This window comes from Miscanthus floridulus, chromosome 19 (assembly GCF_019320115.1).
Source record: "Miscanthus floridulus cultivar M001 chromosome 19, ASM1932011v1, whole genome shotgun sequence".
NCBI classification, from domain to species: Eukaryota; Viridiplantae; Streptophyta; class Magnoliopsida; order Poales; family Poaceae; genus Miscanthus; species Miscanthus floridulus.
In genome coordinates, this window is record NC_089598.1 from 982,792 (window position 1) to 998,583 (window position 15,792).

Consider the following 15,792-nt stretch of genomic DNA (forward strand, 5'->3'; position numbering starts at 1 on the left):
GAAAAAATATATTTCCTTTATTATATGTTTCTCCTAGGTATGCCTCCATATACTTAGAGATCTGAAATTTAAATTCTGATTATTTTTCTAAAAAATGCATTTCATTTTTTTGTATTACAGCCAAAGTGCCTCGCTTATCTTAGATTCTGGAAACTCTCTCAAGTATGTGCCCAATATCCAATGTCATTTGTTCTTAATTATAGCATTCTCAATATTATTCTCTAAAACTGTAAAACTCACTCATATGCAGGTCTGGTAGTGGCTCAAACCAACCTGAGACACTTTCCATTGAGTACCCTTTGTTCACTTTAGGTGAAACCACACCACCAGCTGCCACATCCATGACTATAGTAGAGAAAAAGGGTAAAAGGAAGGTAAAGGCACAGGGGGAAAAGAAGCAGCAGCAAGTTACAGCATCATCAGATAGTCCAGCAATGGGGACTAGAAGCAAGAACCCTCTAAGGCAAAGCCCTGCTGCACACACTAGAAGCAAGAGAAAACTTTCAGATTTGAATTTGTAGTTTAAGCAACTCATTTGTATGGTCTGTAATGTTGTGCAACCCTCTTATTTTGCTTGATATATAAACTTATGGCTGCTTATTTTGCTTAGCAAGTATGAGCCTAGTTGAGAATTGAATGGACGACAATGGCTGCTTGAACCTGTTATTTTGTTTGGTCTGTGATCCAATGAATAGCTAGTTTGGTTGGTAAACATTTGAACTAATGAATATCAATATATTATATGGATGTTGGGAACCATATTAAGTATTCTATGAATATAATATTGTTGTCATATTTCTATGCATGTGTTGAAATGTTATTATTTTTGTCACTGCATATTGCTGACAGGTCTCCAATTGATTTGCCTGTGTTCTAAAGTTCAATGGCAACTAAGGGATTGTTATAGAGAAAATTTCTAAGGGTAAGATTGTCTTTCACATGCTATCTAACAACAATCTCCCTGCATTGGACGGCAATGGCAGTGAAGGGAGTGTTATATGTTTCAGTGGCAATGAAGGAATTTGCTCCAGCTTAAATAGGTGGATGTGGAAGAATAGCAACTCCGGGTTAATCCTTTTTGCGCGAAGCGAGAACGAAAGCGTAAACGAATTACTGGTAGGTGTGGTGTATTCAACGTGTAGAATGAACCTTCGCCGCTTTCCTAGGCCAGGTTGTTACATTTGGTAATCAGAGCAAACTTTCGTTGTGTCACGGGCGCGTACGGGCGCAGATGTGTGGGCATGGTGCGCATGACGCATGTGCCCTGTGTGGACACGGTATGACACATACGCCGGCACGGGATGTATGGGCGTGGCCAGGAAAGTCGATCCTGAACCTTTGTCCTTTACGGGTAAGCTGGTTCGATGGCTCGACGAGGACGTTGAGTTTTTTAGGGTGTGTGTATGTGACATCCCCCATGGGTTAGTTGGACCGTACTAGATTTGGGCTACTGTAGCGCCAAAAACCACTGTAGTGACACGATGATAGTCAAAACTGGAAACGGAGAGGGAACCGAACCAGGTTCAATAGGTGCTAGTTGGAAGACTAGTAACCTCGGGTTAACCCTTTTTGCGCGAAGCGAGGACGAAAGCGCAAGCGAATTACTAGTAGGTGTGGTCCATTCGACGTGTAGAGTGGGCCTTAGCCGTTTTCCTAGGCCAGGTTGTTACACTAGTCTTCCATCAGCCTAATCTGCAATCTTAGAGCGTTTGTCTTGATCAACATGTGGCGCGGCCCAGCATCACCGGCGGCTGATGGCTGCCGCGCGTCATGCGCTCCCGGGAGAAAGGACGGGAAGCAGGTGAAGTCAAACCAATTTTGACCAAAAATTGAAGTGTTTAAACTTTGTTCAAATATTTGATGATCTTTTCAAAAGCTTAAACACTAGAGGTGTTACACTAGTCTTCCATCAGCCTAATCTCCAATCTTGCATCGTTTGTCTTGATCAGCCCTACAGGATTGTATTGCTTAGTTAGTCTCCACTGATCACTCACTTCAATCATCACCGGTCGGTTGTTCGCATCAATGCATATGTAGGCGGAGTTAAGGCATCAGACTATTCTTTTTTATATTGGAATTCAGAGTTGAGATACGGGACAACGTACTAAAATTATTGGCTCTTCATTCATCTATTTTGATAAAGACTTCAGTTTTCCTGTATAGAAAAAATTGGAGTGGTCCTGATTTTTTTTTTCTCATCCACCTACAGTGCGTGTTCCGCTGCCAATGGCTGATGGATATAACAAAGTTGGAAAGTTTGTTTTGTGGCCGCTAATATATACTGCTCGCATGCCACGAGCTTCATAGCTTTGACGGTCTTTCTTTGCTTGGGCCTGGTTGAGATTCCAGGCAGCTTCTCGGCGTGAAAACCTAGAAGCTCAAACAAACAGTGAATTTCTCGTGCAGCTTCCGGAAAGCTGGAAGCCCATAAAAGCAGAGTTTATATGGAAAGCTAAAAAGCGTAGCTTTCAGAGCTAAAAAAACTAAACATTTCTTCTAAAAGCTGTGCTAATTTTTCAGGAAAAAAAGCCAGCAGCTTTTTACAAAAGCTCAGAAGTTACAGCTGAAACAAACACGCCTGACTCCCGAAGTGCGTGCCGTCCCATTCCCGTGCCATCCCTGGGATCACAGTTGCGTGCCATCCCTTTCCCATGCATCAATATGCATGGTGAAATGACTGGGCTCAGCTCCAAGGAGTGGGAGAAGGGCAGTGGGCAGATGATGCCCAGGGCGGGGCCCCCTCGTACATGGGTGCATATAATACCCCTCGGACGTACAAGGGTGACTCACAAAGTCACCAGACTTTTCTTTTCAGCTACTAGGAAGGTGGCTAGATTTTTTTTTTCTAGTAATTTGCTGCATATAATACCCTTCGGACGTACAAGGGTGACTCACAAAGTCACCAGACATTCCATGTGCCACGTGATGAACGCTCTCAGTGCTTTGGCCTCGATCTAGCTTTCTTTCTTTCTTTTTTTTTCAAACGGAATGCTCTCGATCTAGCTTTCCTCCATATTATTATTTTATTCACCAATCAGTGGTGTGGAGCTCCGATCAATATCTCACATCCTTGGTAGCAAACAGATATTACCCCCACCAAGCAGTGGTCTCCTTCACAACTAGCTGCGCTTGATCTAGAGCTCAACAAAAGCCCATCCATCCTTCATTCTCTCTACCTAGATCTGAAGCACATTCGAGGAGCTGAATCATCGAGGTGGGTGTCTTTGGCTCCCTAGCTCTATCATCAATCCTGCTTAATGTTTTCTCCATCTAGTTTTCTTTCTTTCTTTTGAACGAAATATCCTCGATCTAGATTTCCACCCTATTATTTTTTTTTCTTTTTCTTGCTTGTTATCGATTGTGCTTGAAATCCTAGCCGGTAGCAGCATGTTCTTGGTAGCCTGTGTAAATAGCTCAATGTTACTCTATTTTATTCGTTCTATCTTAGATCCACAATTCATGCAGGTGCGATTGCATTAGCAAGGTTGTAGGTCCTTATGATAAAAACACATATGTTGTAATACATAGCTGGAGCTCTTTGATCAAGGAAACAAAGTGAGGAAAATAATAGATTGCTGAAAACTTGAGATAAGGCTTCTCACATGAAAAGTGTATCAGCTTGAGAGAATAGATATTAACACAAAGGAAACTTTTGAAGACCGTGTTGAAATTATTTTCTCCAGAATTCTAAGCAATTCTTGGTACTAGTTGTGGGTGTAGTAGGATTCTTTGTTCCTGCTGAGGGCTTTCAAGTTCATGTGAAGTTTCTGTGTAAGTCAGGACCCTTAAACCTCCCATGCAATTTTAATTTGGCTCCCTAGCTCTATCTATAAATCTTACTTAGTGTCCTCGATCTAGCTTTCATTCTTTTTCTTTTTTTTGCAAACGGAATGCTCTCGATCTAGCTTTCCTCAATATTATTTTATTCTTTTCTTGCAGTAGTACTATATATAAAACCTCAGTGCTTGGCTCATTCACGACAAGCTGCGTTTCATCTTGAACTCAACCACCCATCACAATCCTTCATTCTTTCCTCAAGCACAATCGAAGAGTTGAACCAGCAAGGTGCGTGACTTTAATTTGGCTCCCCATATCTTATCTAGATTTCTTTCTTTCTTTAGAATGAATTGTCCTCAGTCGCATTATTTTTTCTTTTCTGGCTTCCCATTTCCATGCTTCTCGTTTGTGCTTTAAATCTTGGCTGGCAGGTTTCACAATTAATTAGCGTGCCTGCGTAAATTTCTCTGAGTTGCTCTGTTAGAAAGGTTGATGATTAATGCGGGAACGAAAGCGTTAGCAAAGGTTGTAGGTCCTTCTGAAGAAAAAAAAAAGCATGAGTAATCAAAGATCATACACAGCTGCTGTTTTTCATTGCTCCTTATTAGAGTCCGTAGGGACGATCTAGTATCAGTGACACACTGCTACCATCTTGCTACCGTTCTTATGATAGATAAGATAATCTACTGCTCCCTTGCGTGAACACATGGTAGAGGAAGGCGACACCGAAAAGGTACTCTGTTGTGGTACTGTAGCCGCTGCAGAGGCAGGCGCCGAACGGCTCACCTGCCACACTGTAGCTACAGCAGGAGCGCCAGAGTCAGCCCTGTTGTGTTATCTAGTCACTGTTGCAGCATGACAACTGTATTAGGACTAGATGGATAGAGTTATATATATAGTTTGTCACCGCAACTCAGTAAAGAGAGTTCATATTTGCCATCTCCTACAGGGCTCCGGCCAACGCTGGTGTATCTGCTATGTGTGTATGCTCTGTTCTTCCCCACTTCTACCTCTAGCCTTAGTGTGTGGTCGGACAACGTTTGTCGTGGTCGACAAGATTGATGAGTGGTCGACTCACCTGAGCCGGTGATCCTGTGGGCTAACAAGTTGTATCGGAGCCGTACAAACATTGTCGCCGGACTAACCACTGGCGATGACGCACGGTTCGGAGATGGGCGACAGCAGTGGCACTGCTGTGGCTGCCCAATCACGACAGGAGGTCGTTGTTCGCACGGTGCGGGAGGTCAGCGGCACTAGTTGGCCGACGCTGACTCGCACCAACTATGGAGAGTGGTCGGTGACCATGAAGGTCAAGCTCAGAGCCCAACGACTCTGGAATGCTGTTGACAAGGGCACCGACAATGAAGAAGATGACATGTCAGCGCTGGAGGCTATCCTCGCTGCTGTACCTGCGGAGTATAGGGAGCCGTTGGGGACGAAGAGCTCTGCTAAAGAGGCGTGGGAGGCTATTACGGCGATGCGCGTCGGTTCCGACCGCGCAAGGAAGGCAACAGCCCAGCTTCTGAAGTAGGAGTACGCCAACCTCAAGTTCAAGGATGGTGAATCGGTGGAGGATTTCTCCCTCCGCATGCAGACGCTCATCAGCAAGCTGAAGGGCCACGGTGTCACTATCGACGAAGAGGAGGCGGTCTCCAAGTACCTCCACTCCGTGCTGGCAAAGTACATTCAGATCGCTCTCTCCATAGAGACGATGCTGGACTTGTCCACTCTTACCATTGAGGATGTGACATGCTGTCTATGGGCGGTGGACGAGCGCCTAAAGCAGGCGACAACAACTAAGGACAACGGCAAACTGCTGCTGACAGAGGTGGAGTGGGCTGCTCGGAGGAACTCCGGGGTAGCCTCCTCCAGCCACGGTGGCGATGGCAAGCCTTCTTCAGAGAAGAAGCAGGTCGACCCAACGCCTGTCGGCGCTGCGGGAAGACGGGCCATTGGGTATGGGAGTGCCCAAATCGCAAGCAGGAAAAGAAGGCTGAGGCTCATCTAGCGTAAGCTGACGATGAGGATGAGGCCACTATCCTGATGGCGACATTCTGTGCACTACACGATGTCGAGGCCGAGGAGAAGTAAGAGGTGATGGTGGTGAAAGGACCTGGGAAGGCCCTAAAGGCTGTCTAGCTCGACGAACCGCACGCCCAAGTCGACCTCGGATGTGTGGGCGGCGAGCAGGAGCAGCGGTGGTACCTGGACTCTGGTGCCAACAACCACATGATGGGCTCCAAGGCAGCCTTCTCCGAGCTCGACGACGATGTTACCGGTACGGTGAAGTTTGGTGATGGCTCAAGGGTGGCAGTCCAAGGGCGCGGCACCATCATCTTCAGGTGCCAGAATGGCGAGCACCGCGCACTAACGGATGTATATTACATCCCGCAGCTTCGTTTAAGCATCATCAGCATTGGCCAGCTGGATGAGCGTGGTAGCGAGGTACTGATCAAGGACGGAGTCCTTAGAATGAGGGACCGGGGGCAGCGACTTCTCGCCAAGGTGAAGAGGTCCCAGAACCGGTTGTACCTGCTCGACCTGAAGGTAGAGCAGCCGGTGTGCCTGGCGGTAAGGCACACCGAGGAGCCATGTCTGTGGCATGCCCGGTTCGGACATCTCAGCTTCGACGCGCTTGGTCAGCTGGAGAAGATGGTCCGAGGGCTACCCTACATCGAGCACGGAGGCAAGCTATGTGACAGCTGCCTGGCCGGAAAGCAGAGGAGGCTGTCGTTCCCAAAGGCGGCCAAGTATCGCGCGGAGGACGCTCTCGAGCTCGTCCACGGCGATCTCTGTGGGCTGATCACGCCAGCCACAAACTATGGTCGACGGTACTTCCTCCTGCTCATGGATGATTGCAGTCGCTATATGTGGCTGCAACTCCTGACGAGCAAGAAGTTCAAGATACGCGCGGAGGCCGAGAGCGGCAAGAAGCTCCGCACGCTGAGGACTGATCGTGGTGGCGAATTCACTTCGGTGGAGTTCGCTGCGTACTGCGCGGATCAGGGTGTGGTGTGACACCACACCGCGCCGTACTCGCCACAGCAGAATGGCGTGGTGGAGCGACGGAACCAGACGGTGGTCGGCATGGCTCGATTCATGATGAAGGCCAAAACCATGCCGGCAAGGTTCTGGGGTGAGGCAGTGACCACGACGGTGTTCATCCTCAACCGCGCTCCCACCAAGGCCCTAAAGGGCAAGACGCCGTTCGAGGCTTGGCATGGACGCAAGCCGAGCATGTCCTTCCTCCGGACATTCGGCTGCATCGGCCACGTCAGGAAGACGAAGACGGTCCTGACCAAGCTGGAGGACAGGAACACATCGATGGTGTTCCTGGGCTACGCGGAAGGTACCTAGGCGTACTGGCTCTACGACCCACGCGGAGACAAGGTACTTGTCTCGCGCGACGTCGTGTTCGACGAGAAGGCGGCTTGGGACTGGAACAGTCCGAGCACGGGGGAAGCTGGCGGCTTCACCAGCATCTTCGTCGTCGAGCGCTTGGTCATCCATGATGGTGGAGACACTGGGGAAGAGGTGCCGAGCACTCCGGGAGGGGTGCCGAGCACTCTTGCAAAAAGAGCCGAGCGCTCCAGGAGGGATGTCGAGCACTCCGGGAGAGGTGCCGAGCACTCCAGGAGTGGAGCCGGGAGGTCCTGCAATGGTGGCGACCACTCCAGGACGGGTGCCAAGCACTCCCGTAGCGGAGCCGAGAAGTCTTGCAGTGGTGCCAACCACTCCAAGACTGATGCTGATGACTCCTATAGTGGTGCCGAGCACTGCAAGAGTGATGACGAGCTGTCCAGAAGTAGTGCCGAGTAATGCAACCGGGGTGCCGAGCACTCCAGGTGCTGAGCCGAGCACTCCAGTGGAACTGGGAACCCCATCAACGCTGATCGAGTTCGCCTCACCTCCAAGTGACATCACTGAATTCGTGGAGGCCTTCCACGAAGGTGAGGAGGTGCGGTTCCGCAGGCTGGACGACATCGTCGGGGGCACAGGGCCCTCAGGATTGGCGGGTCTGCTGCTCAATGATCTAGAGCTGCTGCTCGTCAGTGCAGAGGAACCACCCACATTCGTGCTGGCCGAGCGCAATGGAAACTGGCGACGAGCGATGCTGGAGGAGATGATGGCGATAGAGAAAAATGAGACTTGGCAACTCGTCGATCCACCTCCAGGATGCCGTCCGATCAACCTGAAGTGGGTGTACAAAGTTAAGCGGGACGAGCAAGGGGCCATTATCAAGCACAAGGCGCGCCTCGTCGCCCGAGGCTTTGTCCAGCGCGAGGGCATCGACTTCGGGGAAGTCTTTGCGCCGGTAGCGCGCATGGAGTCTGTACGGCTGCTACTGGCTTTAGCAGCAGCAAAGGACTGGTGCGTCCATCACTTACGTAAAATCGGCCTTTCTCAACGGCGAGCTGGCGAAGACGGTCCTCGTCAGGCAACCTCCTGGTTTCTCCGTCAAGGAAGCGGAGCACAGGGTGCTCCGACTGTGCAAGGCGCTCTACGGGCTACGGTAGGCCCCACGAGCGTGGAACGCCAAGCTTAAAGCCACGCTGGGCGAGCTTGGGTTCACGAGGTGCGCAACCGAGTACGCGCTCTACACGCAGCGACGGGGGAAGGAGGAGCTCGTTGTCGGAGTGTATGTGGACGACTTGATTGTCACCGGCGCGCGTGCGGAGGACATCGACCGCTTCAAGCGTGAGATGGCGGCTCATTTTTGAATGAGCGATCTTGGCGCGCTCTCCTACTACCTCGGCATCTAGGTGAGACAGGGGAAGGAGGCACTTACGCTCGGTCAGAGCGCATACGCCTCGAAGCTGTTGGAGCGGAGCGGCATGGCTGAGTACAATCCATGCGTGACTCCGATAGAGGAGCGGCTGAAGCTGACGAAGGTCAGTACTACGGCGAAGGTGGATGCAACACTCTACCGAAGCATCGTCGGCGGTCTGCGCTACCTAGTCCACACAAGGCCGAACATTGCGTTCGCCGTGGGCTACGTCAGTCGTTTCATGGAGGATCCTAGAGAGGATCACTGGGCTACAGTGAAGCGGCTACTGCGCTTCATCAAGGGGACGGTGGATCAGGGGACCGTCTTCCCCAAGACCGGCGGGAGTAGGCTGCAGCTCACTGTGTTCAGCAATGCAGACATGGCGGGGGACATCGACGGACGACGGAGCACCTCTGGCATGCTCGTCTTCCTCGGGTCGGCTCCAATCTCATGGCCACAGCGGCGTGCCAAGTTGTGTGGCTGTGCCGGCTGCTGGGCGAGCTGACCGGTGCGGAAGCTCACCCACCAGCACTGATGGTGGACAACCAGCCCGCCATCGCCCTCGCGAAGAATCCGGTTCTCCATGACCGGAGCAAGCGCATCGACGTGAAGTTTCACTTCCTCAGGGACTGTGTCGATGGAGGGCAGATCGTTATCGAGTTCGTCGAAACTGGTCGGCAACTCGTGGGCGTCCTCACCAAGCCACTCGTCCGTCTTTGACTCACGGAGCTGAAGGAGATGATCGGCATGGAGGGGGTTCAAGGGTTAGCAGTAGGATTAGAGGAAGAATTGTTAGATAATCTACTGCTCCCTTGTGTGAACACACGGCAGAGGAAGGCGGCGCCGAAAAGGTACTCTGCCGTGGTACTATAGCCGCTGCAGGGGCAGGCGCCGAACGGTTTACCTGCTGCACTGTAGCCACAGCAGGAGCAGGCGCCAGAGTCAGCCCTGCTGTGTTATCTAGTTACTGTTGCAGCATGACAGCTGTACTAGGACTAGATGGACAGAGTTGTGTATATAGTTTGCCACTGCAACTCAGTAAAGAGAGTTCAAATTTGCCATCTCCTACACAGGGCTCTGGCCAACGCTGGTGTATCTGCTGTGTGTGTATGCTCTGTTCTCCCTCACTTCTACTTCTAGCCTTAGTGTGTGGTCGGACAACGTTTGTCGTGGTCGGCAAGACTGGTAAGTGGTTAACTCATCTGAGCCGGTGATCCTGTGGGCTAACATCTTACACATATGTATTGATATTGGATTGCACTTGTGTCAACATGATGCATGCCTGGGTGAGTCCATAGTCATCAGTTACTGTAATGTTTATTGCATATATCTCCCTTTTGCACCCCTGTTGACTAAGATATATATAGTAGCACTAGATCTAACAGCAGATTAATGAAATTAGCCGCGTCCCTCCAGTTAGTAACCTACTAGTCCACCAGTGCTTAGTTATCTTTATTCGATTGTGATCACTTTACAGGAACCTTTATTCGATTGTGATCACTTTATTCGATTGTGACCACTTTTTCATCCACATTTGATATGTGTTTAGTTATCTTTATTCGATTGTGATCACTTTTCAGGAACCTTTATTTGATTGTGATCACTTTATTCGATTGTGATCACTTTACAGGAACCTACTAGTAGTCCACCAGTGCGTAGTAATCTTTATTCGATTGTGTTCACTTTACAGGAACCTTTAGTTTGAGCTATGTGTTTGGCATTAAAATCTTCATTTTCGTCACTTCCTTCATACATGTATACACTGTCTATACAGCGATACTCATCACGCATACAAACATATTTCTATCACGTGTTTACTGTCAATGGCCTTGTATGCTTGCAGGTGCTTACATGTATTAATGCTGAATCTGTCATATCAGCTCTGCACATGCCAAGCTTATTTTTTCATCTCAAGAGCTAGGCATGGATCTTGTGACCGGGGCGGTGGGCAGCGTCATCGGCAAGCTCGGCAAGCTGCTCGGTGCGGAGTACAAGCTGCAGAAGGGGCTGCCTGAGCAAATCGAGTCTCTGAAACATGAGCTCGAGACTGCGCAAACGGCTCTCTGCAAGGTGGGCGAGGTGCTACCAGAGCAGCTGGATCCACAGGTCCGGCTCTGGGCTCGCGAGATCAGTGAGGCATCGTACGACATGGAAGACATCCTCGACACCTTCCTTGTCAGCATCGTCGACGTAGACGCCCCAGCTGAGAACAAGAATGGCCTGCGCAAACGTCTCCGAGAGAAGATGTCCAAGTTGTTCCTCAAGAGCAAGGCGCGCCACACCATCGCCGGCGCCATCGAGGAAATGAAGAAGCGACTCGAGGAGGTGGCTAACCGCCGTGACAGGTTCTCTGTTGCGGTGGCTCTGCCTGCCCCGGCGACGAAGCCGGATCCTCGCCTTGCGGACATGCACAAAGAAGCGGCGCAGCTCATCGGCATCGACAATGCGAGGGCGGAGCTCATAGCCATGCTTCTGCCGACGTCTCACGGCAATGGAGATTCTGATGTCTCCGGCAGCGGCAGCAGCAGCAGAAAGATGAAGATAGTTTCTGTGGTTGGAGTTGGGGGACTGGGCAAGACGACTCTTGCCAAGGCGGTTTACGATGAGCTTCAATCGCAATATGATTGTGGAGCCTTCGTTCCCATTGGTCGGACACCTGACCTGGCGCAAGTCTTCAGCAACATATTTTACCTTCTCGACAGAAACGAATACACGGCCATTCACAATGTAAAGGACCAATCCCTGCTCATTGGAGAACTCCGAAAATTCCTCCAAAAGAAGAGGTATGCATTGATTAGTAGCCACTTATATTAATGGTCTTAGCTAGATGACAAGCATATCACATCAAATTAGTAGTTTCTCCGCTTCATCTTTTTCTATACCACACCACTTGTGTGTGATTGCCATTGGAAGCTTACATTGTAGAGTTATGAAAATGTTTCTGTTTCCTTATGAATTTTTAGTTGAGCACAACTTTCACAAATTGGAGGCTTCAACGTGAGCACCAAGCGGTTGCTATTCCTTAACTATATTGTAGCCATAGACTATTCCAATGTAGTCTTTGATATGCTATCTATTGGATGTAGACATTTAAAGTTACTCCCTGATATGCTATCTATCATCATACTAAAACAATTGAACTTTAAGGAATGAGACTCTATTGTAGATAAAACTCTCCTGTGTTTATAAAGATAATGTTTACTTTATAAACTAAAATATTTACATCAAGATCATAAATATTGAGTAGATTTCAGATAATAAAATACATTACATTAGTAAATTTTCGCTAGCATTTTTAAGGTTCTATTCTATACTTGGTCACTCTTCTTTTGTTTTATACGTGCTTAACGGTTTATCAACTTTGGGTATTGATCTGTACTGTCATGTTGCTAGGTACTTCATCGTTATTGACGATGTATGGGACATAACAACTTGGAACATAATCAAATCAGCTTTGGTTAACAATGATAATGGAAGTAGAGTAATCACAACTACTCGCAATCGAGATGTAGCCAGGATGGAGGAGGTTTACCAGCTACGCACACTTTCCCCCGATCACTCAGAGAAATTATTCAAAACGAGGCTGTTTGGTGTTAATGGTGAATATCCTTCTAATCACCCTGCTACGGCATCTGAAAAGATTCTGAAAAAATGTGGTGGTGTACCATTAGCTATCATCACAATGGCCAGTTTGCTGGTGGGTAAATCAAGAGAAGATTGGTTTGATGTGTGCAACGCTCATGGTTTCTATCGTGGTAATGGTAACCAGCAAGTAGATGATACTGAGTGGATATTGTCTCTTAGCTACTATGATCTGCCTTCTTATCTAAGGACCTGCTTACTGTATCTAAGTGTGTATCCAGAAGACTATGAGATTGAGAAAGATTCTTTGATATGGAAATGGATAGCTGAAGGTTTCGTGGAGAAGAAAAGAGGGACCAGCTTGTTTCAGCAGGGAGAGGAATACTTCAATCAGCTTATAAATAGAAGCATGATCCAGGCGGTCGAGTCAGATGACATGGGCGTAGTATTTGTATGTGGCTGCCGAGTTCATGACATGGTGCTTGATCTCATCCGTGACTTGTCAAATAAAGAAAACTTTGTGACTATCTCAAATGATGGTGAAGCAACATCACCACATCAGAACACGGTGCGCAGGTTAGCTCACCAGAACAGAATTATGCAGCAAACTCAGCAGGACGATCACATGGACATGGCACAAGTGAGGTCATTGGTTGTCTGTAGTTGTGATATTGAGAGATGGGTCTTGCTTCCAAGCTTTAAACTCTTGCGAGTGCTAGATTTAGACGGATGCATAGTACCTTGGAAAGGCTGGCAGGGTCTTAAGCACCTTGGAAATCTACTTCATTTGAGGTACCTTGGTCTACGAAGTTTCTACAGATACTTGACTTGGAAGGTTCTGGCGTAGAGGTACTTCCATCAAGCGTTTGCCAGTTAACGCAGTTGGTCTGCCTACGTGGTGACCGCTTGACAAGGTGCCCGCCGGATGGGTCGTTCCTGAGGAAGGTGACGTCATTAGAGTACCTGCGAATAAATATTTCTAACCTGGATGAGGAGTCCAAGCGGCAATTTATGAAGGACGTTGGCAACCAGAGTGAACTCAGGGTTCTCGACATTAGTGGGATGGTGCAGTCAGATATAGTGAGGATGCTCCGCAAGCTCCACCATCTACTGAGGGATCATAATGGCAATAGTGAAGCCGCAACGAGTGACAGATTGGTGCAGTCAGATCTAGTGCATTCACTAGGCAATCTCCACAAACTCCAGCATTTGGAACTGAGGGCTCATAATAGCGAACCCGCAACGATGGAGTGGGACAGATTGGTGAAGTTAGATCTAATGGATTCACTAGGCGAAGCCGCAACGAGCGAGGGGGGCAGATTGCTCCAGAAAGTCAAGTTTCCGGAACCGCTGGATGAGAATGGTGAAGCCGCAACGAGGGAGTGGGACAGAGTGGTGCTTCCGCGGCATCTCCGGCATTTGGGTTTAGGTTCTATAACATTCCGTCAGCTGCCATCATGGATTAGTCCCGTGCATCTGTCCAGCCTCTACTACTTGAGCTTGCATGTGGATGATATGGACGAGGCAGGTCTGAGATCCCTGGGTGCGTTGCCAGAGATCCGTTTCCTCAAGTTGTCAACGGTTCAGCCGTGTAGCTAATATAAATACTGCGGTCGATGGCTTCTTCAAGAAGTTGAGATGTTGCTTGTTGGATGGCTGGATGGTCCAGTTAGTTCTCAACGAGGACTCCACTGGTGTTTCGTTTAGCATCTGGAATGGGAGGGGTGCTATAGCCTTTGGTTGCAGAACAAAGGACGAGTACAGCAGATCAATAGCACCACCGCCCGTGATGCCGAACCTCCAAGAGCTTCTGTTTCACGTTCCCGTCAGGACCTTATATAAGGATGGAAACGGTAGCTGCGGTGATCTCGTGCTGGAGTGCCTCCCTTCGCTTCGCAGGGTCAAAATAGCTGTCGACTGTGAGGGTGCCTCTGCTGATGACGTGCAGAAGGCAGAGGCTGAGCTGAGGAACGCAGCACAACTCCATCCCAACGGTCCCAGAATCATACTCCGTCGACGCAATGAACGTAAGATGATGGCACAATCTACAGACCAAGACAACAAAGAGGTACGTGCGTGGTAACTTCCAACACGAAGTTCAACTTTTTTTTTTTGTACTAATCAAATTCCTTCCCAATTCCAGACCGACGATGGTGATAATGTTTCCGCGAAACAAGAGGAAGGCGGGGCCTCGGCAGCTGGCGATGAAGTCGCTGTCACGGAGTCAGGAGGCGACAACCCCGCGACACCCAGCTGTTGAATCTGTTCAATGCAAATCAGTCTTGCCTCTTCTACATGCACATGTACGCGCACTCTCTACACGCTATTAGCCCATCCTGTTCGCGTGGCCTTAAACCCGGTTTGATCCGCTTATTTTTTCATCAAAAAAAGTATTTTTCTCTCACAAATTCCTCCAGCATTCCTCCAAACCATCCAGATTCCTCCAGAACTCAGACCAGCGAAGCATGTTTAATTATTGCTCAGTTCGCTAGCACGATGCATAATGCCCTATTTCTGGCTCCTCCGGTAATATATATATTAAATCTTTGCGCACCTTCCGTTCTAAATTGTAGGTCGTTTTGGTATTTCTAGATTCATAGTTTGCACTATGTTTCTAGACATAGTGTATATATAGATGAATACCAACCTACATATGCTAAAACGACCTACAATTTGGAACGGAGAGAGTACCTTGTATATATATTGTTCCGTAGCATTTTATATATTACATTTGACATTTACATCGTACATATATCCGTTCTTGTGGCTGAGTTCCGTTTCCGGTGACTTATTAATGTCGGCATGCAACTTCTCTTGTACTAAACAGATTTTTATTTTCCTTGACGGCCCTCACGCAGGTTCAGCTTGGCTTGCTCGGTGGGAGGAGTTAATTTCAGGACCCTGGAATGGTGGCAGTGCGTGTTACCTGACACATATTTGGTTTGACATGCCTGAATTTGTGGCGCATGTACATTCTTTTAAATATCGTGTGCACAATATTTTCATTGCTTCTTAGCTAAGAAAAAACAAAAAAAAAGCAAAACCTGAAAAACTACCAAAAAAAATTCTTATTTCTATATTTTCGTTTCTTTTTAGTGGGTGGGTAGGGAACTCCGCGTATGCAATTTTAAGGTAACACTTAATTTCACATAGTTGGTCCCAAGCCCAGAAAAAAGAGGAGGGACTACCCATATGCATTGCTGAGACGATGGCAAGTTGTTGTCGTGCGTGGACTAGGATTCCACAGGTACGAAATACCAAAGATGGACCACTCTGTGCTGAATTTAATTCTATCATTGTTGAACCTAGATTAATCTATGATTGGCCGAGTTTTTTTTTATGTTTGGCAGTGCACCTTTGTCTGATATATGGTGCTAAACCTTGCACATTTGGTACCACATAGGTTAGTTTTGGACTGAATATATATATATATATATATATATATATATATATATATATATATATATATATATATATATATATATATATATATATATATATATATATATGTGTGTGTGTGTGTGTGTGTGTGTGTGTGTGTGTGTGTGTGTGTGTGTTTTCCTGAATGAATCTATGTTTGTCTGTGCATTTTGGTCACCTGGATACCTGAATGAACCAATCTCCCTCTTTTATAAATGCAATATTTCTCAGTTTTGCGGCTATTG

General features: G+C 48.0%; 1 protein-coding gene across 1 annotated transcript; it reads left to right on the forward strand.

The window, feature by feature from the left end:
- The first annotated feature begins 2,914 nt into the window (after window positions 1-2,914).
- Window positions 2,915-15,204, forward strand: LOC136527718 (disease resistance protein Pik-2-like). The gene is made up of 6 exons (XM_066520533.1): window positions 2,915-3,214; window positions 3,940-4,065; window positions 10,389-11,328; window positions 11,939-14,195; window positions 14,271-14,430; window positions 14,986-15,204. Exons 3-4 carry the CDS (start codon window positions 10,469-10,471, stop codon window positions 12,972-12,974), a joined length of 1,896 nt encoding a protein of 631 aa, XP_066376630.1. The 5' UTR covers window positions 2,915-3,214; window positions 3,940-4,065; window positions 10,389-10,468; the 3' UTR covers window positions 12,975-14,195; window positions 14,271-14,430; window positions 14,986-15,204.
- Window positions 15,205-15,792: the final 588 nt, after the last annotated feature.

Excerpts from the sequence above, each read along its gene's own strand:
- LOC136527718 (XM_066520533.1), top strand. The coding sequence starts at position 10,469 with ATGGATCTTGTGACCGGGGCGGTGGGCAGCGTCATCGGCAAGCTCGGC. Across the intron at positions 11,329-11,938 it reads AAATTCCTCCAAAAGAAGAG|GTACTTCATCGTTATTGACG; the intron begins GTATGCATTGAT and ends TCATGTTGCTAG.